The sequence below is a fragment of the Osmia bicornis genome, chromosome 2 (genome assembly GCF_907164935.1).
Source record: "Osmia bicornis bicornis chromosome 2, iOsmBic2.1, whole genome shotgun sequence".
Taxonomy (NCBI): Eukaryota; Metazoa; Arthropoda; class Insecta; order Hymenoptera; family Megachilidae; genus Osmia; species Osmia bicornis.
The window spans coordinates 1,407,169-1,432,641 of record NC_060217.1 but is presented as its reverse complement, the minus strand read 5'-3'; the positions used below and the strand labels follow the sequence as shown (position 1 = coordinate 1,432,641).

The 25,473-nt window shown below is 31.5% G+C and overlaps 2 protein-coding genes across 6 annotated transcripts in view; one reads left to right on the top strand and one right to left on the bottom strand.

The window, feature by feature from the left end:
- The window catches only part of LOC114876221 (centrosomin), a 57,677-nt gene extending 37,866 nt beyond the window's left edge, over positions 1 to 19,811 (top strand). For all 3 annotated transcript variants that reach the window (XM_029187459.2, XM_029187458.2, XM_029187460.2), the window contains 13 exons: positions 2,191 to 2,408; positions 2,994 to 3,165; positions 3,449 to 3,588; positions 4,908 to 5,318; positions 6,060 to 6,290; positions 6,988 to 7,341; positions 12,790 to 12,897; positions 15,155 to 16,396; positions 16,896 to 17,183; positions 17,607 to 17,831; positions 18,023 to 18,226; positions 18,772 to 19,003; positions 19,096 to 19,811. In XM_029187459.2, the coding sequence (XP_029043292.2) occupies positions 2,191 to 2,408; positions 2,994 to 3,165; positions 3,449 to 3,588; positions 4,908 to 5,318; positions 6,060 to 6,290; positions 6,988 to 7,341; positions 12,790 to 12,897; positions 15,155 to 16,396; positions 16,896 to 17,183; positions 17,607 to 17,831; positions 18,023 to 18,226; positions 18,772 to 19,003; positions 19,096 to 19,307 (4,037 nt within the window). In that variant the 3' untranslated portion in view covers positions 19,308 to 19,811. The remainder of the gene's footprint in view (positions 1 to 2,190; positions 2,409 to 2,993; positions 3,166 to 3,448; positions 3,589 to 4,907; positions 5,319 to 6,059; positions 6,291 to 6,987; positions 7,342 to 12,789; positions 12,898 to 15,154; positions 16,397 to 16,895; positions 17,184 to 17,606; positions 17,832 to 18,022; positions 18,227 to 18,771; positions 19,004 to 19,095) is intronic.
- A 1,950-nt stretch (positions 19,812 to 21,761) lies between these two features.
- The window catches only part of LOC114876223 (LIM/homeobox protein Lhx3), a 73,998-nt gene continuing 70,286 nt past the window's right edge, over positions 21,762 to 25,473 (bottom strand). For all 3 annotated transcript variants that reach the window (XM_046290066.1, XM_046290065.1, XM_029187463.2), the window contains 2 exons: positions 23,939 to 24,154; positions 21,762 to 23,477 (listed from right to left, as the gene is read on the bottom strand). In XM_046290066.1, the coding sequence (XP_046146022.1) occupies positions 23,296 to 23,477; positions 23,939 to 24,154 (398 nt within the window). In that variant the 3' untranslated portion in view covers positions 21,762 to 23,295. The remainder of the gene's footprint in view (positions 23,478 to 23,938; positions 24,155 to 25,473) is intronic.

Here is a 25,473-nt window from a genome sequence, read left to right as displayed (position 1 = left end):
GGAGATAGCGCATAAGTCGCTTGTTTTTTATTATTTTTGTACCAAAAAATTACTATAAATATGTGATTTGTAACTAAATACATCCCTAAAGTTTAAAAACATGGGATGTACTATTTCTTTTAAAACAAATTCCCGAAAATCATCTAATTTTAGAGCGGTCACACTGGTATAGCCCCTTAATGGTAATATAAAGAACACATACCACCCAATGACGTTTTTATTATTTTTTTGGAGTTTTTATAACAAATGGTAATTTTTTATTTTATACGACGTGTATACACGTCGAACAAATATTGAGAAGGTAAAGTGATGCAAATCAAAATATTTTTAGTATTGACAATATTAACCATCTGAGAGCTATTGAAAATACACTGGTTCCTTTCTTTACGCGGTACTCTTTGTTCATAGGTTTCCTTTTACATGGCAGAAATACCACCGTTAATATGGTACATATTTCTCATACACGTTCCAGATTTACACGACCAAGAAACATACATACATATGTTAAGACAATTGGAGACTTAATGACAACTGTTCCTCAACTGAAATAGCTTTTCGCATAACTGTGTCTTGTTTCATGATAGCTACCTTACTAAATTCAATACATTGTAAAAAAAACTTCTTATTTACAAAAATAATTAAAAAAATGTTTTCAAGTTTCGAACAAAAAATGTTTCTTCTTAAAAGTTACTCCCTAGTCCATACTCTTTTCTTTTTGTTTTCATTGATAAGGTTAAAATAGTAACTGTATCTATTTACATACAAGTTTTCTTTTGAATAGACATTTTCAAATGTGAACCATTGAAAGTTTTTTGGCTTTATTGACAGTGTCAGATGTTTAATATCTTGCATTTCATAAGATTTTACAACAGGATCTTAAAACTCTAGAATCTCAGAGCCTAAAAATTGTAGAATTTGGAAATTTCAGAATCCTAGAACTTTGAAATGGTGAGGGGATCAGCCCACATTTTTGGAAAGATCAGGCTCATCCTGACCCCTACTGAATTGCACTAATAATGATAATTAAAAATTGAATGTATTTTCAAATTTCAAAATGTATTGAATGTAAGAGGTGAATGTAATTTGTCAATAAATATTGATCACTCGAGGGTCCCTTTAGCTTATAACTAGTTACGTAAATGTTTATGACGTCGTTGATAGATTGTCTTTTGTTCACGATTTCTCGGCAACTCGGATAGATTTGATGGAAAATCAGAAAGGGGGTTACGGGTTAGGAAGCTTGAAACTGTCATAGTCGTAAACGTGATCGTACAAAATTTGGGTTCTCATGTTCAGCACGTAAATGTTAAAGGTAAAGTTACCGTCATCGGATCAATGTAAACGAGTATATCGTAGCCGTGATCAAACTGGTGACTTATTGAAAGATCGTTATAACACGTAAACGGTGAAAATTTCGCGTGTGAAGAAGTTGGTAACTCGTTAAAATTCTTTCGTTAGAAATGACTTAGGAGAAGCTCTGACGTCGATGAAATACCCAATGGTATTAGGGTAACACCATCTCTTCTGCTAATTATGGAAAGTAAGGTTCTAATAATCTCGAATAATCAATTTTCTTGTTTCTTATTATTTTTTTTTTTATTATTAGGTTAAGGTACTTATTACATTATTATGTATTTCTATTATTATGTATTCGTATTTTTATTATTATTATTATTATGGTATTATTTGTCTTGCTAATTATGAAAAGTAAGACTAATTATTATCGTCAAGTGTTCATTTTTCTATATTTCCTTCATATCTTTTTCTATTTTTATGCATAATAATATATTTCCTACTATTATATTATTATGCAGTGGTACTTTTTCTATTATTATCATAATAGTAATAAGTTATGATATATTCGAATACAAATTTTAAGTAAACACTATTCATCCTTTTAATTATGTAGTGATTAGTAAAAGTTTTAGTAGTAAAGAATTAGTAGTAAAAATAATAAGACTTTATTAATCGCCAATCGTCCATTTTTATATATAATATTTCATATCAGAGAATAATTAAAATAATGCAATGAATATAATTGTGACAAAGTATAATGATTCCTAGTATCAGAAAGGTGGTTAATAGATCAATAGAATTAAAATTTTTTAGAAAACGAAACGTTTGATAGTATTGCAATTGTGTTACTCATTTACATAAGAAAAACTAAAAGCATTTATTTTTCTATTTCAGGTACAAATGTGAAATCGCCTGGTAAGACCTCCCCAACGGGGGTAATCGGAACTAGAGACGGGGGAGGAATCGGTAGAACAATGAAAGAATACGAAGACCAATTAGAAGCTCTTAAAAAGGAGAACTTCAACCTTAAATTACGAATTTACTTTCTCGAAGAACGAATGGGTATTACGTCGGCGGACGAAAATGCGATCAAGAAGAATATTGAGTTGAAGGTTTCTGCACGTTTCATAGATCTTCAATTAATTATTAATCATAATTTCTTATATAGTTATGCATTTATGTCATTTGAATTGGCATTAATTTGTTTTTTCACATATATGTATTTTCTTTTGTTTTCATTAAGTTTGTACTGACCTTTTTAAGTTTCAGATGTTATCAGTGCGCTATGTTTGATCGACTTTACAACACGTTTTCTTTGGTTTATTATTTAAGTTTTGGTAAAATATAAATAAATGCATTGGAAAAAATTATATTTTTTAAAATTATACAATGTTTTCCAGTTTAAACTGTTTAAATTTGTCATAAGCTAGTCAAATTTATTTCAGTTTATAACTAAATAAATTCAATTTATTTGTTGACCAAAATACACTAATTTTATATGTAATTTTACGAACAATTAATTACAAATTTTTCATTAATTGTACAAAACCATATTAGAAAGAATAATTTAAAAACTAGGGTACTAAATAATTCAGTATCTGGGAATGAAAAATCTAATAGACAACGATAGATGGATTTTAGTTATTCTAATTAAATTATTGTACGTCTTCGTTCACGAGATTTACTTTTACTATTAGGTTGAAATTGAATCATTGAGGAAGGAGCTACTTGAGAAGCAGGAACTTCTTAGTCAAGCAGCCAAAGCGTTCGAATTAATCGAAGAACAAAAAGAAGCTTCCTCGAGGAATCAAGCTCAATATCAACAGTCCCTTGAAAATGAACGAGAAAAGATCAGGCAGCTTGAGAAAGGTTAGTTGTGAGATTTCAAATGAAAATGGAGGAATTATTTCAGTTTCCATGATTTTTGTTTTAATTATATAATTATAAATATTCCATTTAATTTATAATAAACTCTAAAATAGATTCTGAAAATGTAATGTATTCTAAGGTTTTAATTCATCGATTTTCATTCTTGGTCGTAACTATGCCGTTGCTCGTTTGAATTCCTCTTTCGATTTACACTCTTTGCTTCCCTTAAGACTAATTTATCCTCGGTGCGATGAAAATGTTGTGCTGCTCTCTGTTACGACAGAATTAGCGGAATACCAGGAAAAGGTTGCAGATGCATCAATCTACTATAAGGAAGCATTCGGCATTACGCCAGAGAAGGCACTGGAGAACGAGGAGAAATTGCATCAAATGGAGGAACTTGTTGCATCTCTAGAGGCCGAGGTAAAATGTCATTCAGAATATGTAATTTATTAACACATTCAGCGGTACGTGGGTTATTGGAGTTTCAAGTATTTTTTTGAATAATTTCATACAAGAAGAAACATATGTATATCTTTTAATGAGCACTCCTGCTCAAAAGTCGCGGGACACCCCTGTTGATAATCCTTAATTATATCATGCAAATAATTTAAATTATATAGCCTTATTGCCGTATATATTTATGAATATACAAATACGTTTAATATTAGTGGATTAAAATAAAATAAAATGTTTAATTGTTCAAACGTTTTAAATAATGAGAACCATATTTAATCCATTGATATTAAACTCGCATATGAATATGCGCGCGTGTGTGTATAGTATATATATTGATTAAGAAAGTATAAAAAATCTTTTTACTAAAATGCTAAAATTAGAAGAAATAATTCTATTAATCTAAGACATATAGAGGGAAGAAAGGTTTTATTATTATTAATAATTTTAATAAGGGTCTGAGTAAATTACTGAAGCTATTTGTTATGATATATTTAGCTAATTGTATAAAATACAAAGGTTCATTTTATAAAATTTCAATAAAATGAATTGTCATACGTACTATAAAGGGCAAAAAATATAATAGTTTACAAATGAATTCTAAGGAAAGTAGAGAAGGTGACTTATTCATTTCTGACTCATTTCCACGGAACTCATCCTAAAGAATGATACACTGTTCATGAACGCTACAATCGACAAGTAAATACTGTTCTACATATTTTTCTTCCTATGTATCTACATCGTTTTTACCTTATCAGTATCCACTTCCTTCAGCTGCCGCGAAAGGAATGCGTTTCCTGATAAGCCGGCTATCATTCCTCAAAAAGAGGGAAAAAAATTAATCAGTACGCTTCTGCTCGTGCAAGAGCTTGCACCGATATTCTTCACTCATAAAACATTTGCAACACGTTTTATGTTTGAGTATTTAGTATTCAGAGAAATAAACAGTTACTTCTTCTTTATTGATTCTGATAAAAATTATTTTTGTTTGTGGTGGAAAGTGTTCAACATTTAAAAATTTTTTAAACATTAATTCTGTGATTTTTGGGGATATTAGTTTTGATACTGTACTAATCGTTGACAAATTTTAATGAAATCTGTATTTTTGACATTCTCCAAATTTTAATGAAAATTCATAAAAATTGCCCGTTAAATATTATTTTTGTACTAGTTAATGTGGTATGCTTATAGTTATAAGGAAAGTTATAGAAAATTATATTCAAGCAAAAATCTATCCAAAACGAACCAAGGTCAATTATGATACAATTATGCATGGATTAATATAGGTGAAACAGGTAACGAACAGTTTAGAAGAGGAACGTGTTTGGGCACAAGAGCTGGAGAGCGAAAGGGACGAATTCAGGGAACGTTTAGAAGCTGAGACGCGTTTGAGAGAGAATTTGGCTGCAGAAAGGGTGCAAGACATAGAAGAGTTACGAGAGAAGGTAAAAGAGCTGGAGGAGCAAGTGTTGAAAAGAGATACCGTCGTTCAACAGAGTCGAAACGAGCTGATTGAAAAAGAAAGAATCATTAAGGAGAAAAACGCTCAGCTGGATGAGAAGTATCGAGCGTACGAGGAGCTGAATGCAGTTTCAGAGAAAAGAAAGAAACAAGTCGATCAGTTAAGGGCTTCTATAAAAACCAGGGACGATGCCCTCACGGATCTGAACAACAAACATCGTGCCCTACTCACTCAGGTGATTCTTTGATTTCTTATTTTATTTGCATGTATTTTGTTTCAATTATCAAATGAAAATTATACTACAGATTATAGATAATAGTTTATCTGTTGCTACTGGTGTAAACGCGAAGCCATGGTTCTGAAGTTACTAAATTTCAATAATATATTTCAATAGTATGTGATTACAATATTCATTGTGCAATAAAAATAAAATAATGCTTTAGCATAATTAGAGTTTACAATGTAATGAAGAACAGTGGTATAATTTGGTTAATTTTAGAAAATGCTGTTATTGATCAATTTTTTTCAAATGCATAATTATTATGCAGATACATTGAGAATGCTAATGAAGGGTTTATGTAGTAATTTCCACCAAAGCTTAAGTTTCAAATTGATATATGTACTACAAATGGTAATTTGTAATACTTTTATGTTAAATCATGTCAGACATTCTATGTTTCAAAATCCATCATTTATTATGCAACAATTTGAAACCCTTATTAGATGAATTTTATTAATGGAAGAATTCTAAAGTTTATATATGGTTTTTATAATTTTCCTATTAAATTATAGGTAAATAAGTATGCATTCAAAAAGTCTAAAATCGATCTTTTTTTATTACTGCCCTGTAATTGTATTAGTTTCCAAAAGACTGAATAAAATATAATACTTTCTTTAAATAGTTTTTACGTAATATGTTATTTTGAGTTATATCGGATAAATAATTTTCAAAATCTTTAATTAATTTTCATTACAGTTTGAAAACGGTTACGCCAAGCGATCTCCACCTAGCAGTCCATCGGCTATGAATCCAATTGAAGATCCTTTACAATCGAGAATGGGACAGAAGTTAACGTGTGTCCAAGGGATGACGAAGAAGGCAAACACTTGTCTCGATTGGGAACCAAACCGAGAAAGGTCAACGAGAATGAAGTCGCCATTGCAAACTCTTAGCGGAGAGGTCAAAGACGTGAGAGATTTGATCAAGGTTCGTGGAAATTTCTATCCTTCCCCTTTTTACTTCCTCGAATTACTTCAGTCTTGAAATACGCTTGCAGTTAATCTTTTTTACTTCTGTAAAGATATATAATAAATAATATTAACTCTAGGAATCACAAGGTTTTGTAAAGTTTAAACTCGACCTTTCAAAAATAAGAAAGAATGATTTTAATAAATCAAGTATAAATACTTTTCTATAATTTTTCTATGAACTATGGGGCTTACAAAATCTGTAAAAATTTTTAACTAAGAAGACTCTAATGTGTGTTGATATAATTATTTGAAAATTTATACATGTTACTCGCTATTCTTTCATTAAGCTTTTAAATTTTACAAAGTAAATTAGATTGGACCTATATGGACACAGAAAATCCTCTATGGAACCAAAGTTGAAAATTCAAAGAAGGATTAAATGTCTTTTTCTTATATGCTTTAGTTCTTAAAATTGTTATTGGTCATATTAAATTTCTCTTCATTCTATCTGTCAATACAAATCCCAATTAATTTATAATAATGAATTTTATTTTTAGACACAAAACTAGATTAATCTACTAAAGTTATAATTGAAAAAAAAAAAAAAATACTTAGGAATTAAAAATTTTATAAACATTCTTTGACCTCTTCTTGGGATTCCTAAAGTTAATTTATACCTGTCCATTTATACAAATAAAACATATTAACTGTAGGAAATAGAAGAAAAAGATGCTGACTTGAAACGTCAAGAAGAATCAAGAAAGCAACTGGTATTGAAGTTGTGTAACATGCAAAAGCACGTTGAAACGACGGACTACAGGCTGAAGAAGTTGGAAGGAGAACACGAGAAAGCCATCAAGACAATCCAAGGATTCATGGAGAGACAACAACAACTGGAGAACGTGAAGCTGAGGAAGGAACAGAAGATCATGGAGTTGGAAATCGAATTGAACAGGTTACGAGAGTGCGAGAATATCCAGTCATCGAGGGATAGTCATAATCAGTTTATTCGAAGAGACTTCAGCACCGACATGACGGATGATCCGGAGCGAGATCCCAGCAATCAGGTGGACATGATGATTTATCTACTTTGCACGGTTGTCTCTACGTTTTTAAAAGATCATACAGTGATAAAAGTTTCTTTTTTGAAGCTTTACATTATTATCCCTAAATTATTTTCATGATTGATAAGAATGTATCAACAAATTCAAACTGTAATCTTCGCAATATGCATACAATTCAGTTAATATTATTATAATACAATAGTAATGATATCAATATCGTAGACATATTACTAAAATCTTAATTCAGGCGAATCGCGGTGGCCTCCACAGTCAAAGGGTTAAGTGGTCTGTAGTTCCATAAATTTGTGTCACCCTTCACACATATCAAGTGTTCTCGTTTCTTTTTTTTAAATTGAAGATTTTTAAATAATTATGGTAGCTCTAATTATCGAAATAATTTGTATCGTTATTATATTCTCGTGCCATTTTTTAAATATACAGAAGCGTGGATAAATATTCAAATTTAAAATAGTAATAACAAAGGTGTAATATTAAAGGCATCGAATTAATTTATACATTTAGAACAAAAAATTAGACTTATCTTTAAATATGAACAAAAAAGCATTTTATTTTTCAATTTTTCTAATAAAAGTATTTTTAGTAAAAGATGAACTTTCTATACTTATCATATTTTGTATTTAAATGTCCACGTTCAATATTTCATCAATTATCAACTTTCTTTTCTAATGCGACCATTACTTCAGTTGCAATATTATCTTGAAAATTTCAAGCTAATGTGTATATTTTATTTATTAACAATTCGGAATGCAATCGCTCGAATACTTTTATAAACGACTGTAATTCTTAACAAATACATAATTAGTTATACTGTATGAGAATTTGCAAGCGTAGAGACAGATCTTTGAATATGTAATGCATGGCTTAACTATTATCAAACGTTTCTCTTTCTTTCAGAGATACTGAATATCACCTAACATCTTCTACTTCTCTTTTTCTACTTTTCGCCAATCATCACTCTCACTGCATGACACTTACTGCTTTTGGGCTACCATTTATTAATTTGAAAAATTGAGACAACAAGTAGCTGTGCACTATTCAACATGTACGCATTAAAGGATTCGAGCTCAGACTTTAGTAATTTTTCAATCACTTTTTGAGCTACAATTTCCTACATATATAAGGGTTTCTTTTTTTATTCGTTTGTTTGTTATTTATTTTTTGTCGATTTTTATCAAGAAGTTTCAAATATTTTTATTGATTATTATCATTTTTTTTTAAAGAAAAAATATACTTTTTTGCACGCATTCGTAGTATTAACGCATGGCATGGATAAAAACTACGAACAAGAGTATTATACCTTTAACTTGTGTATGCGTACCGCTGTTGATTTGAATAGTTGTATTTTATACATTTATATGTAAATTTTTTATTTCACTGACAAGTTTTAATAAATTTTTGTACAATTTTTTTATACTGTTTTCTTAACTAATTCTTTCATGAAATCATATACTGCATACTGTTTCCTCAAACTCCAAGCTACTCAACTTAACATGTTTTTTATTTCAAATAGATGGTTTGATAGATTTATAATTAGATTTTCCATATATCTTTTAAATTTTATTGACATATATATCATCAAAATTGACAGAGCTATGTCAAATTTTGCAAATGTAAATCAAATATAAATTGACGAAGCTTTCGGGAGACTAAAAAATTAAAGTTATTCGTTAATTTATCTCGTGGATTGGATTATACTAAGGATATTATGGAAGGAAAATATTAAATTTTAAAACCTTATGGACAATTTTACAACAATTTTATAACGTATAAAAAATATCTCATTTTTTGTTGTTCAGAGATACTATTTTTTAAACTAATTTGTAATCACCTGCTATTGTGTAAAACTTTTGAGAAATTTATTCTTTTAAGCTGTGAAGCTCCGGCGTTTCTTCAATTCTGTTCCAAAATTTACCCATGGACGAATCTATATATAGTTTAATTAAGCTGTAGCCCAAGGTTCCAGTTCCTCAAGGGTTATCAAAATATGTTTTCAAAAGATTAACCTAACCTCTGTTGATTTTTCATTTGATTATCGTAAACTTTTATTCCAAATATTTTATTAAGAAAAATTTTAAGAATTACTTTTAAAAGTTATTTTTTAATTCGAAACATGTAAAACTAAAAACATTTAAAGCAACAAAAACTCAAAATTTTTACAGGTTGCACAATATAAAACATAACATCGTTCTTTTAATACTTTAGTTCTACCTTTGTTACATTCAATTAAAATATTACAATAGAAAGCACAATGATACTACTATAATGACTCTTTTTCTAAAATTACGATTCACATACAAGATGTTTTAAATTATTTCTTAATTAGAAACAGTTTTAAAATGATACAAAATGAGTTTCTTATTATTTTGTGCTAATACGGGGATAAATAACATCTTTTTGAGGAAACAATAGTATTGTTTTGTATGCAGAGTGTCTTACAGAACTGGGCGAAGCTATAATTTTATAATAGAGTAAAAGATAGAAACTAATTTTATCAGATTATAACTGTTTATCTGAGTGAAAATGTATATTTTTCATTTTGTTAAACCTCTTTTCTCTATGAAAAGAGTATCAACACTCATGAAATATTTCAAGTTATTATACGAAATATTTCCCTTTTAAATTTAACAAATGTCTGTGTAATCGTATACGATCGGTTTACCTGAAAAGAAAAATATACTGTTCTGTTTGACTCTTACGCTACTGTGGGTTACTATAATCGTCTCACACAACATTTACATCTCAAAATAACAGACATATAATTGAAAGAATAGTAATATTTACATCAGAAATATCTTATTACGAATAGAATTTAATAAATAAAATTACTTTATTAATATTCGGATATTGAATTAAATAATTTAATATAAACAGTATGTAACGGGTTTGAGGGATGGTAAACTTAGGCTATCGCCCAGGGCGGCAAACACCCTAGGGTGTCTTAATTTTAATTTTTAAAAACGTTTTATAAAAAAGGAAAAAGAATTCAAGCTGGAAAAGTTATAGACACCCTAAAGCCGACCCTGATTATACAAACGTACAATTGTGTTTAGAAGCAACGACAGCAAAAGGGTTGTAAAAAGAATTAAGTTAATCCTAATCTCTTGATCCGATATAATTTTACTTCGAAATATTTCTTTCATGTTGGAATAAATTTACAAAAAAATTGAAATCATCACCTTTGGGTGTCTCGCTTTGTGTATTAGGTCGTTGCAACCGTATCATTCTGAGCAAATAAATGTATCTTTAGGCCAATTTGCCATAATGACAATTTTTTCGGACAATGAACGTACATATCCGGCGTAGTACTCGAAAGGTTAATGATATTTAACGTGATGGTCAAGATGTTAAAAGTCAGATTAATTTAAGACTCTCCAGTTTAACGACCATTGACAACCCACACAGAAATTCCATCCGAAACGAGCACGAATCATCGATGCTAGGAGAAATACGACTGAATGAAATCGGCACGATGCTTTTTAAGACGATCAGCTATCGAGTAATATTCGTGGAAGACCAAGTCCCGGCGACATGCTATCCTCGTGATACGAAAACGAAGACGTGCCTTTCGTCTAATAATAGAGACAGTCCGCTCGCGAAGTCTGCGCGATCCGCTCACGACAGTCTTCGCACGAAAATTCGTCTCGACACTGTTCCAACCACCGTGGCTTTCCTCCACGACGAACGACAATAACGAAAAAAAAAAACGAGAAAATACTAAAAAACACGATCGACGAATCTCGATCAGGAGACTCGAGGAACCGACCACGTATCCTTATTTTTTACTTTTTAATTAAAACGACAATTAAAGTACGAATCGCGAGGAAAAATAACGTGTGATTATTATTATTTTTTATTTATCTCAACGACGAAGGGAAAAACAACCTTCGAGAAAAAAGAAACGAAATTTCTAGGAGAAAAATCGGTCGAATTGTCAGGAGATTGAAAAGCAACGACTTTTCACGATTTTCCATGTTTTGAAAGACGGATCATCACTGAATTTGAAGATCGACTCGAAAAAAACGACGCTATCTTGAATTTTTTTTGGATATTCACCAGTGCTAAGTATCCTAGCATTCGCGCCGAGTATCTTTTCAAGGATTACAATTCGATACAATTGAAATCGAACAAGCGATTAAAAATGTTCTCCTGTTTGTGTGCCTCGATGAGGATGGAGGTAGGTAAACGTATTGAGTGTCGTGTTAAAAAAGAGCCAATTGGAATTTTCATTTAGAACATCTTGATTCAGTGTATTTAAGATTACGTGTTTAATTTTGATAAATAAAAGGAAGTTAAACAAATAATACTATGGTATTTTTGAAAGTGAGTAAATAATAATTTCTCTGAAAAAATTTACTTTCCTCAGTTGTGTCATTTGGCAAATCTACGATATCTTTAATGATAATGAAAAGAGTATGATTCAATCATTTGGGAAACTATGTATATCATAATTAAATTACATGTCAGTTTTGGGCAGGAGATTAGATATTTGAATTTTTATACAAAAATTTATTGTATTACAATTAATAAATGATCTTCAATGTAATTTCAAAATTTCTATCTTCTAACCATTGTAATTTACCATTTAATATTGTTATCCCAGACAAATGTACGCATTAAAAGTTATATTTATTAATTTTGGCTCCCATAAATATAAAAAGTAAGTTTTTTATTTACTTTAAAACAGATAGAAATCAAATTTAGTCGTGTACGCTTTTAACCTTCTTTTATAAAAAGGAATATTATTTTATTTAAAAACAAGATAGTGATTTATGATGAACTAACTTAAAATACTGGTAGCCAACAATCACCTGCAGCACACTACACAATGCACATAAATTATACTAATATACAATTAATATCGCTAATTGTTTCCCTGCTTGTTAATGAATATTTCTTTTCTAGTGCTTCGCTTTCTTTTCGCTTTCGCAACGCTAAAGATTCTAAAACTATCATAGATTCTAAATTCCACTGTTAAACTATCCGAGTTTAATACCAGAAATAAAATAGCAGATTAAGTGTTCAGAAGATCGGTAGAGCATTAATCAAGTAAAACTACAAATTAGATCTATTTGTTTGCTTTTAGGGGCCAGATATTGTAACCCTTGTCTCGCCTCGCAGTTGGTCAAGGAAACCGAAACTCTAAATATCCTAAATCACTAAAACAGAAAATTCTACACGATGATTAATAGCATGCAAATGTCCCTCTATTTTTACCTTCGATTACCACGAATTCCATGAACACCGAAATTCTTTCAATTTGTTTAATTAGCACGGCTTAGAAATGCAAACAATAATTTTGTCGCACGCAACTTTTGTACATAAACATACTATCTTTGTAATCGCAGCTGTTTTGCAAATAAAGCCTACCGATCGTTCAAACCGATTTTGTTTCCGAGTTTTATTGACAAGAACAATACTTTATATGTGCAGCAACGATTCGACGAAATGGAAGCGAAAATTAACGACCTACGAGACCAAATAGAGACGATCAAGGCTGAGAAGAGTCGTTTGGAGAAGCAGATTGAAGTTGAATCGGAGGTAACTTTCATTTAATCATTTCAACAATTTCCTATAAGTTCTCGTTAGTAAATATGAACGGTGTAAGTATGTTCATGATCAAATCAGACTTTCCGAGGAAATACGGGGATGTCCAAGATTTCTACCTTTTCCCGTAGGCATCTCCGGGGAAAATGGCAATATAAGAAAGGGGCCCCCCATATCTATACCTACCACCACTTGCGTGTAAATGTTTACGCAGAAAAATTTGAATTAATATTTACTTTGTCATTCATAATTATATGTATATTAAATGTAACAATATTTAATAGTTAAAAGTTATATTATTTTTATTTTAAATCACTTTTAATATTGATATCGTCAAAATTATGATTTAAGAATTGCTATTTACCTTGTATCGACATTTTTCCTATGAAAGCCTGATTTGAACGTGAGTGTACAATTGTAAGAAACTTGGATTTTTTTGTCTTTTTATTATTTTAAAATTTGGAAAATGTCTTTTCATTTATTCCTAGATACAAGTATTTATAACGGAACGTCAGTTTTGGAATAATCATAATTTTTCATCATACGTACTATAAAATAAATGAAAATTCTTTGAAACATTTACATAGAAAATAGTATAACACGTAGACAGTATGTAAGATCTGAAGTAATTTTACTCTGTTATATATTATATAAAAACAGAAAGGTAGTTGCCAAATGATAGTAAACATTCACATTCCATGTAGTAATAGTAAAAATTAAAATTTTTTCATCTTCAATGTGAAGAACCCAAGTACTTTATATTTAATAACTGTATTTTGATTGGAACATCAATTTTAGCCACTTAGATTATACAGGGTATTCGACAACAGGTGAAACAAATTATACGAGATGATTTTTGAATTTGTTTTTTTAGTTATTAGAGTTAAAAGATCGTGTGAAAAGCGCCTAAAACCGGCCTGTACAGTCATTGCCACCAGCCATTGGATACTAAAAACTTACCACGTGAAATTGAGTTCCTTTTTGCTATATGTAGTATGGTATAAAGTAAGTACTGACAGATCGTTGCGTATCATTAAACATTCTTTTCTTAATCTCGGACGAAATGTTATAAGGAACATCGTATTCACTAAAATTAATACATAAAGTTATTACATTAAATATCGCAGAATAGCACATGTTGAGCTTCTGGTATTCTGATTGTACACATCCTTACTGGCATGACGTTCACTCGGTGCTGTGCAGATTGCCGGTTATAGGCGCATTCACTCAAATTTTTAACTTTAATCAACAAAAAACAACTTGTTGCCGATCACCTTGTATAAAGAATCTTCCTGTTATTGTTAATGTAAAAAGCAAAATATACGATTAATTGAAACGGAAGAATTGTCATATAGTAGTTAACTGAAACCGATAAAGAATTAATACACAATATGAAGAACTAAGAATATTTCACCTTCGAGTGTTGTTTCTTATATCAATTTAAATATCATAACAATTTTTAAATTATGTATCTAAATTTCTGACAGCAAACTTTCATAAAGAATTGTACTATTTTGTATTTTCTATTCAGATCTCTTAAAGAAATCGTTTTATTGATTGTAAAAACGTATACGTAGGTAATAATAACCATTTGTTTATTACCTCTTTTGATTTATATTTATAAAATCTAACTATTTTCGTTCGTAACGTTATATTACAATTCAGTTTTAATTACAATCACTTCCTTACATGGCTCTTACAGTGCCTTTCAATTAGTTCTTTCAATTGTTTTACAACATTGTTTATTTAATTTAGAATTATCTTTGATTACATTTTATGACAAGTAAGAGTCAGTTACCTAACGTACTTTAAAATATTCACTCTTACCACCCACATATCATTTGTACGAGTTAGTTTAATTTGTAAAGTGACTCTCATTTACTTCCAAACAAGACCTTTTATTCACAATTAACACGTTGATTTCCACGCTGAAGCGATTAATTTTAATTTTGAACAAATCTCATCTCATCAACATAATTTCAAGTATTTAATATAAATATTTCGAATTAGGTGAGTTAAAAAATTCTGAACGATTTGAGTTATAGACTACTATGGAAATTTAAGTATGATTTAAATATAGGTAACATAGTAGTCAACGTGTTAAATATTATTTTACACATCCTCTTATCTTACAAAATTAATAAAAATAAACCCAAAGCGCTTAAAATGAAATAAACGTAAAGCATCTTATCAGGACGATTTACATATCAGTTCCCAAACTCATCAAACATAAATACAATTTGTTCCACAGGAACTGCAGGGACGACTTCAAGACAAGGAACAGAAGATAGAAGTTTTAGAAATCGAGAAGCAGACGATAAGGGAGCAACTACAAGACAAAGAGAAGGAGCTCGACAAATTAAAAGAAACAGCGAAAGCTGAAGGTGAAGAGGAGCTTGAACGAGAGGACCTTCTTCGACAACTTCAGCAACGAGACACAGAGATAGAGGAGAAGAATCAGAAGATCGAGCAGCTGTCGAAAGAGCTGCAGGTGAAAACTCAGAATTTGCAGAAGCTGGTGAACACGGAATTGTGGAGCAAGAACAAGGAAATAGCGAAACTCCATAATCATATGACTGCCACCTACTGCCACGAAAGGAGCCGAAACAAGTCGGACATGGTGCAAGAGAGCGCCAGCGCGCAGCTATCGACCCTGGTCAAGGAATTGAACGACATTGGTATCAGGGTAACGTTTACCAATGAAGTGATCCAACTGAACTACGTCGACGGGAACGAGCCCATTGACGTAAAAACAATGACGGATTATGTACAGAAGCTGGTGATGCAGAAGAACGAGTTAGAGAAGGAAGTCGACTACTTGAAGTGGTTGAAACTAGTCTCGAGACCGGACATTGCGACAGAAATCGACGGATACGGGGATAACCAGACAGAGAGAGCGAAAAAGTATTGCGAATTGTTACGTACTCATTTGAAAGACTTGATGAAGTTCATGCAAGAGATGATGAAGACTGTAGACCACGCAGACACAGTTGGTAATGAGCATAAGAGGATTGTACTCGATGTGTTGATGAGCTCGAAGATACTGTCCGATGATTTTGTCAACGCATTGGAGGGTCTTTCGACCAATGATCATCCATTTAACATGGAGCAAGTAAGCGCAAGGTCGATCGACAATTCGGTGAAGAAAAGTTGGTCAGAGAATCTGCTCAGTGCTACTAAAAACCATGGCTCTACGCAGTCTGATTCAGAAGCGTTTTCAGAACCGGATAGAACTGTTTCTTTGGCTAGGATTGGGCTGCAGGAGACGCAACAGAAATCGTTGAATCGATCCAGGTTTTCTAAGTACACCAAGACGTTCAGCGATTCTGAGGACTCCTTGGAGTATGTGCCTTATCATAATATTTATCAAAATGATTTGAATGATTCTGAGACGAGTCATCATATACAAGAATTGAAGGAAACGAATGCTTTGTTGTACAATGAGCTCAGTGCTCTTAGAAATGATTTGACCAGCAACGTTTCTTTCGATTGTGTAAGTATTTATTTACTCTTGTTGTTAGGCTAATGAATTATTAACGAAGATCTTTGTTATTTTATCTTTAATAAGGTACATTAAAACAATAATTATTAAAGATACGATCAGTTAATTCTAAGAGTATTTAAAGTTTTCTTTATTACTAATTATTTGGTTATATAAAATTGAATTGGCTGAGAAATTCAAATGATTAAATCCTGTTGTTAGTCCACCATTATACTTATATGCATAATTAGGAAAAATTATGATTTATCCTAATAAGCAATTGCGAGATCCTAATAATTATCAATTAAAATTTTCAGAATTTAAAAGAAAGATGTAAATACTTTTACTTTAAGTATTTTGCTTTACGAGGAATAAATTTTGACTGCTATTAATTTTAATAAAATCATAGTTATTGAAAGTTGTCAGTAAATATTAAAATCTTAAAATTAGTTATTAACCTGTTATAAAAATTTTTGTTATTGCTATAATATTTTTTTGTTAATGTTATTAGGAATTTGATGAAAAAATATCTCCCTTAATCATTAAATTGGAAAAATCGCAGAAGTTCTGCGAGAAATTGCAATCGTCTTTGGAAAGGAGAACACACGAAGTTCACGTGTTGAAGAAGGAAAATAAACAAAACTGTGCTCGCAAAGCACAATTAGAAAAGAAATTAGTTGATCTGGAAAGTATGGCAGCGGAAATGAACAAACAGAAAGCCGAATTGATGCACTATAAAGAAAACTCTGAGAGGAAAACCGCGGAGATGTTGATAACGCTTAACAGAGAAAATGATGCGGTAATTAATTATTTTCCTGATTATATTTGAGTTGAAAAATTTATGATTTTAAGACTTAGTTTATATCATGTTTAAGATACAATTATTTGTTTAGATTCTTATTAACAGAATAATTTTTTTAATTATAATCTTAATACCAACATTTAATGGTAAACAATGCTTTAAAAGTTATTGTAGAATTTAGTAGATTTACTGTTTAAAATATTACAATGTCCAAGCTTTTTAACCTTCTAACAATTATATGAAATACAAATAAATACTTCATTCTTATTAATTTTCGTATGAAAATTGTGCTTAATGCAACTGTTTCTGAAGAATATTTAAAAAACATTTAGCTATCGAATTAAAAGAAATTGAAATGATCAGTTTTACATTCGTAGATGGACATTTTTCAATTACAATTTATTGTTTATCCAATTTTAGTTGAGAACACGAATTAAGAAGCTAGAGGAAGAAAATGAAACTGCTAAAGCAAGCATATCAGCATTGACAAAAGAATTGGACCACCTCACTCTATCGCACAGCCAAATTCTTGTAGAAAATACTAAGTTAACGAATGATAAATTACGTTTGGAGCAAGAAATGAGGAAAACAGAGAGTAGATGTGATATGACCGTCCGTTCTATACACGACAAATTTAATAAAGAGGTAAGGTCTTCAAGATTTATTTTACAAAATAATATAAACAACCTTTTTGCTATGATAGAATATAATTTCAAATCACGTCTACTATATTTTATATTATAGATTAGGAATGTTCAAAAGCTTCCATCGTCACGTTTAAATAGTGATTAAAATTAATATAGATTTGGAATATAATTTTTGGCGTCTGTTTTCAGATATCGGATCTAAATCAAGCAAACGAATCTCATAGGATAAGATTACAGGAGCTAGAGGTCGCTAACAAAGAACTCCGAAGGCATGTTGCACTTTGCGAAGCAAGTGATTCGGCGCCAAGTTCCAGTGGAGTTTCTTCAATACCTACAGAGGCTATACTGAAACAAACATGCGAGGACTTCATGCAAGAATATCCAGCTTATAGCGTTAGTTGATAATTTTTATTCACGATTAACACCGTCGCTTTTACTGACGCATGTGTTGCATTCCGTCAATTATTTCAATAATACTTATCACTATGAGACAATATTCTTCTTTTAACTGAGAAGACGCATATTATTCTTATTTACACTTTTTCTATTGGAAGCCTATTAATAGATTTTTCGAGTCCATCGATTGTTGGAAAAAAAAAAATTCATTGTTGATATTTTGATTATCACAAATTAGTTTATGAGTTAGTTGAAGCAATAAAAATTAAATGTAGTTTACTTAAGAGGAAATTGAAACTAAGAGTTACACCTTATAATCTTTGTCTAATGCCAAGTTATAAAATGATAATGCTTATCGATTTTATTTGTGAACGGTAGATAATGTGTTAAGAATAAAAATATTCAATAAAAACAAAAAGGCAACATTTGCGTTAACAGTGTATTATTGTAACAATTGATAGGACGCAACGTATGTGAAAGGTGTTAAGTTGGATTATTTGCTACTTTCCAATCAACTACTATTAACTATTATTTTTATATAGAATTCGCAATATTGGTTACCTGTAAGTTACCCAACCATGGGTGGACGTAGCAAGACAAGTTGTTCACCAGATTTAGGGATTGAGAGCGATGCAGCTATTACAACTATGAGACCATTGAAAGATACTTTGAAAATCACCGAATCAATGACAAATTTATTAAGCGACGAAGACAATGGCAATAGTAACAGAGCAATTCGAGAAATGGATAACGAAAGCCCATTGCCGATAGAAGGTAATTTTTATAGAAATTTTACTATGATTATATTTAATAATTTCGTTCAATTAGAGTATAATAATTAACAATATTCTATTTTATTTTATTAGGTCTCGACGAGGTGGAAGCTTTAAAACAAGAAAATGAAACGCTGAAGAGAAGGCTAATGAAAACTAGAAGGGCATTAGAGGATACTTTTCAACATCTATCCGCGTCGAATAAAAACAAAAAGAACGTCGAGAAGGCTATAGCAAAACAATTACAAATCACGAAGAGTATACTGAAGAAAACAAGGACGTACGAGGAGCCGTTGGATAACTGATAGAGTTAGAGGAACCAGAATGTAAAGTCGCTGTTGGTTGCAAATTTTAAAAATTGACGTTACAGTTTACTTTTTATAATTGCGTTATTATTATATCTCTGTTATTGACGCGCTGTTTGATTCTATTTAAATTTCAAATTAAAATTGTACCAATTGATAAACGACAGCGACGCTTGTTAGATCGTGTGCTAACTGCGAGAAAGTATTTTCATACATTTGTGAAAAGAAAAGAATGAAGAAGGTAAAGCGTACTTTTGAAAAGAAGATGAAATTGTACATTGTGAGTTTGTATATAATTGTGTAATCGTTCTTTTGTAGATTGTTTCTTCTTTCCAAAGATTTACGCAGTTTTAATTAACAAAAGATAAAACTGTCCATTTTATCGTATTTCGTGTTTTTCGAGACCAGAAATTCGCGCTCGTGTACATATAAACTCAGAATTTATCATTTTACTCAGCATTTGTACATAGTCCCACAAATAAAGTGCCATTGATATTTGACAAATATTGAAAGTGACCAAATTCATTCCTAAAATTCCTAAAATTATTCCTTCTATTATAAATCGTTTCCTTTTTCTTTTCTTCTTTATTCAACTGTATTATATCATTTAATAAAATGATTAAACAATATTTATTTTTTAATAGAAACAAAAGAAACTTTACCAACATTTAAAATTAGAAAAATTCTTAAACTAATTTTATTCTTTTCATACGATAGCATTTGAATAAAAGAAAAGCAAGACATATTTAGTAAATAAAAAGAAAAAAATATTTAATCACGATGGTATTATCATCTGCTACTGTTTGATAATTTTTATTAGGCTAACAATTAATTTGTGAAATGGGTACATATCTATTTTCAAATTTTAAATAAATAAATAAAATAAAGAATAGAATTAAATTAATTAGCATATAATAACTTTTTCTTATCTTTTCAAAATCAATGTAGATTTCAGCGAAAGAAGTTTAATAAATTAAAAACAAAGTTTGGAATATTTTAACGAGTTTAATTAATACGACGCGAATTTGATTCAAATAATAATGCTTACTTCGATTAAAAATTGTTATTACTTAATATTATAATAAATAATTCTCTAGAAAAGAAAAAAGTAAAGCTCGTAAAGTTACTTCCCAATCTCATAACGTCAAATTTAATTCTTTTCTAATTTCAATTTTAATAAAAAAGAAATTAATATAGTATCCACGTAACTGAGAAGTAAAACTTCAAAAAGGAATCTATACGCAATTCCTACGTGAAATATAAAACATCCTAATAAAATTTGCTTACTACAATCATTCCTGTAAATGAAATATTCCGACGTTAAAAATATGATTCAATTGTAAAGCTGAAAATAAAATACAGGGTGATGTAGATTACGATAGAATTTTTATTATCACTCGATGACTAGATAATAATATAAAGATCCGTAGTAACTCATGTCGATGAAGTTTATGAATTGCGCTAGTCACGCGAATCTTTCTCATTTTTTTTTTCTTTGTGAAATTCGGTGAGGAGCACGTGTTCGCTTTTCATAATTCTGTACAACATTCAATATTCTTACCCGACGGAGTACAGCATATTTCTTGACGATCGTTTTTTTCGCGGGTAAAACGATTGGGGACGACGTATATACAATTCTACAGTGATATTTTTCTTTCTGTCTCGGTCCTTGTTCATGTCGCGTGATATCTCAATTGTTTCTTCGAATAATACGAGGCACACGAATAATTTTTGAAAAATAATTTCAAAAAGTATACGATTATTAATGATTGAGCGCCAAAATATTTAAAATAGAATCGACCGCGGCATGCCTCGTATCATTGCGCATGCGTCTAAAATTAATCGTCAGATTCGATCGATCGAACCTGCTACTTTTGATTATCGATTATTTTATATCTAATCGTACTTTTGCGAGTATGTGTACTTTATGTGTACATACATACATATACATTTTATACATAACGCATGTATGAATCGAGGACAATTGACATCGTTATGACTTTGATTATTTAAAATTATTACCACTCTACCGATGAAAATGTAATTAACAATTCTATGAATTAAAAGAGGAAGTCCAAATGGTAAAAACTGTTATCTGTTCGAATCATTTAGTTACAGATTTTTTTCATAAAATTTTAAAGAAACGTAAGGTATTTATCCTAGAAAACATTTCACAATTTCATCCGTAAAGTGTCAACCGTGCAAATCGAACATTTGTTTAAACCAGATCGATCGATCGAATCGTCCCACGATAGTGGTTAATCGATAAAACGTGACACAGAACGCGTCAAAGGTGTAATCTAATGACGCTCAGTTACCCCAACGATAAACAAACATGCAAACAAACTGTGATTTGATAGTCGGTCGAACGTCGCCATATTTGTTTGGCGATTTCGTGTATGTTGACGGAACCGAGTAACTATCGTCTAATAATTTGTTTAAAACAAGACTTACTTTTAGATGACAACCTCAGACACTGGTACATACCAGGATAGAAAACATTTCAAGAGTTACTATACATCTCACGATACACCGTCAATTATACAGTTATGCAGATGCGTCTATCCAATGACAGGGGTCCCATGAGGTTCGCCGATCGGAAACGAAACGCCTTATACGTGATAAAATACGACACGATCAACGGTTCACATCCGACTGTCACGATTAGAAATCACGTTATCACAAGTATGTTTACAAGACGCTCGAAAGTAGTACAATTAACGCGGACCGTTCACACGTCACGTCTGCACCCTACCGCTTCTCAAAGTCGACTGACCATGAGCGGTTCGCGGAAAGGTAAGTAGCGTGCTTTTGATTGGTCGCGACACGCGCCAATTTCAAACTACTAAATCCTTATACGTGGTGACTTTTATGGGATAATGTGATTGTTTACATTGTGATCAACCAACATTGATCTTTCTCAAACGAATCCTTATAATTCGTTGATATTTTTTTCAAAGAAAGTTTTGCTATTCGATGTATTTTTATAAGTATACTAATGAAAAATATCGAAAAATGTTAGGTAAATTTTTATTCACACGGATGATATCTAACGAGCGTCGATTCGTAAAAGTGCTTCATGGTTAAATTTATATTCGGAATTTTGCTTGCGGACGGCGTCGTCCCTGCAAAGATCGCTGTACGCCAATCCTCTTTATATTCTGTTCCTACTTATCATTTTCTGCCTTCTTTTACTGTAGTATGATAGAATCTAATCTGAAAACTATTTACAATAAATGACACCTGAAACTTCTATCGTCACGTAAGCGCTGTAATACCACAGAAACGTGTCCTATGAACGAAACGATGTGATTTGCGAATTAGAATCGCGATTTTTCGATCGATACAACGGAGTCGTTCGTTGGAACAAGCGAATGGAGCTCCCCGAAATATTTCCCAAATATTGATTTTAATCAATATCAAGGTATATATTCGAAGAGCAGTTTATTTCTGTTGAGTCGCATCGATTCAAACGAACGCTCGTTTCTCGCGACACGTCTAAACTACCCTCTAGGTTTCTTTATTCGACGATTAAACTCCATAGTACCGAGAAACGAGGAACTTGTACATAAATATATTTAGATTAATCGTACCTATCGAATGTGTATCGTACGTGCGCTATAAATGTAACGTTATACGACAGCTCAGACAATATGGCATCATTTCGATGACGGGAAACCGGCCGGGACGGTGCAGAGTACGGTGTAGAATGATTCCCTGGCTCGAGTCGGTGCTCGATTGTCAGCTTTGTATCGAGTTCCTCTCGTAGATGAATCCTTTTTCTTTTACGATGGAACATCGAGAACACCGAGACCCTTTCGATCGGTTCGAGGATCGTTATCATCGACGATCGACGAAGGACAGGTTGATCGGATGGAGGGCCTTAGTCTTTCGACCGAGTTATGTTTCGTCGAAGGGCTCGTCAGGTGAACGCTTTGCGCCGATCCGCTCTTCCGAACGGTGCTTGGCAACGCGTAAGTTTGCCGGGTTATGTGGCGTAGTGTGAATGGTGGTGAGCATGTGGAGGTGGTGGTTCGCCGAGCCATGAATCGGGCGAGGGTGGAAAGTCTGGGTAACCGCCTCCGCCGCCGCCTCCACCGCCTCCGCCGCCTCCGCTCGATTCGTTGCTCAAATCCGACGCTGGCCCTGGTACCATGCCACCTGCGCCTCCTGCAACATTCATCGTCCAGTTGGTAATTATCGATGGGGGTACAACACTTATTCTTTTATTTAAACAAAAATTCATGATAATTACACAACACAATACTAGTGCAAAATTTAAGTATAAATAATGATCACCGTAAAAACAATCATTTTCATGACATACATAACTCATTTGTACCTAATGATGAGAAAAGAAACTTACGATTAATGACTAATAATTGTATATGTTAAAGAATTGTACTGGTAACAAAGGTCCTCTATCCTGCAGTTGTATGAATTTTTTATTAAAGTATGTCACAGTCAAAGGGTTAAAATGTGCGTAGAAAAACTAAATTAACAATTAACAGGAACTGTAAAAATGTACGATATAAAGAACATAAAATATGCTAAGTTTAAAATTTGATATTTCGAAGTCGGCTGTTTGATGTTTTAATAGTTTATGGTGTGATAATGATACATTTACTTACCTAGGGTAGTGTAGACGGAGAGGCCAGCATCCGGTGGATATGGGAATTGAGGTGGTAAGGACGGTGATCTGGACGTTGAAAGATAAGGGGGTGTTGTTGCACCCAAATAACCACGTGGAGGGCCCCCACCTGCCCCATTTCCACCGCCACCTGGACTCGCGCCTTCACCATCTAATCCCATGTTCACCACAGTGCCGTAACTGTCGTTACTCAAATCTAAGTGCAAATATTCATTTATTATCAAAAAGAATGTTTTTAATATCACAATGTGAATGTATTTTCTTGGACACTAGAACAACCAAATCCCTTGAAATAATGGATTTCAGATTTATTATAACTAAATTGCAGAATTTATTAAGGTGCTTTTGTCGAAATAAAGATGAACTTTTATATCGAGATAGAGATGGATTGTACATACTAATTTATTTGTCTTCTCTTTAATTCATTTCTTGACTTTATTTTCAATAATTTAAAAGTAGCTATTCATCCGGTTGTTCCAGTGTTAAATAAATTATAAAATCATTACATGATTATTTTGTATATCTAACTCGCTTTACAAACAATTTAATATAGCAATTAAAATAATTTATAATTTAAACTTTGCAATGTATTTAATCTTATGGCATATAAAAATAAACCTATTATTGTAAGTAAGTTCTTACTAATTGATAATCAAGTTGTTTTAAAATATTTAAAATTTACAAAAATCCTTTCTATACTCACTGTCAGATTTTATGCAATGTAAAAGTAAATTTCATTTCTAAGCGTAAAACTTTACCCTAACAATGAATACACTTTAACAAATTTATTTTTTAATCCGAAACGTAATTGAAGTGCGTGTGATTAAAATGCTGTCAGGCGAAGGAAAGACACTCGGTAATGATGTTGTTTAAAATTTACGCAATAGCTGAAGTTTACATGACTTTACGACGAGCATGGTTAACGATAGGCATAAATTCTAGGATAGTCCGCAATCTTCCTGAAATCTCGGACACGGTGAACTGGCAGTTAGCCGCCACGACTACCTGAATAATTGACGAGATTGTCTTCCCCTCTGCTAAACGCTCTAGTACACGAGAGCTTACGTTAGATGTAACCAACGTTAAAGCGAATGTAACACAGGAAAAGAATACTTCTTTTCAGCATTTATATTTTTCCAAATTTTTTTTTTTAACGCGTCAACTGTCATGGAAAGCACTTGCTACCGGTATCACGAATTAATTTAACATTACATTGTGCAATTGTAAGTTGCAATTTAATTAATCTTTCAACATAAAAATAAGATTAATTATTTGATTAAACTTTAAATTGTTTTCAACGTTTTGCTGATATTTTTATATTCCGTTTTTTTTTTATATCAGTCATTTTCAACTAGTGGTACACGTACCACTAATAATATGCACAAGGCATTTGAGTGGTAGATGGATGATTTGTGCAATATACAGTGTACAATATTTGTGCAATATTATTTAGCAATCGTACATATTAGTTTATTCTTTAAATATAATTATTTTATTAATATATATTAATATAAT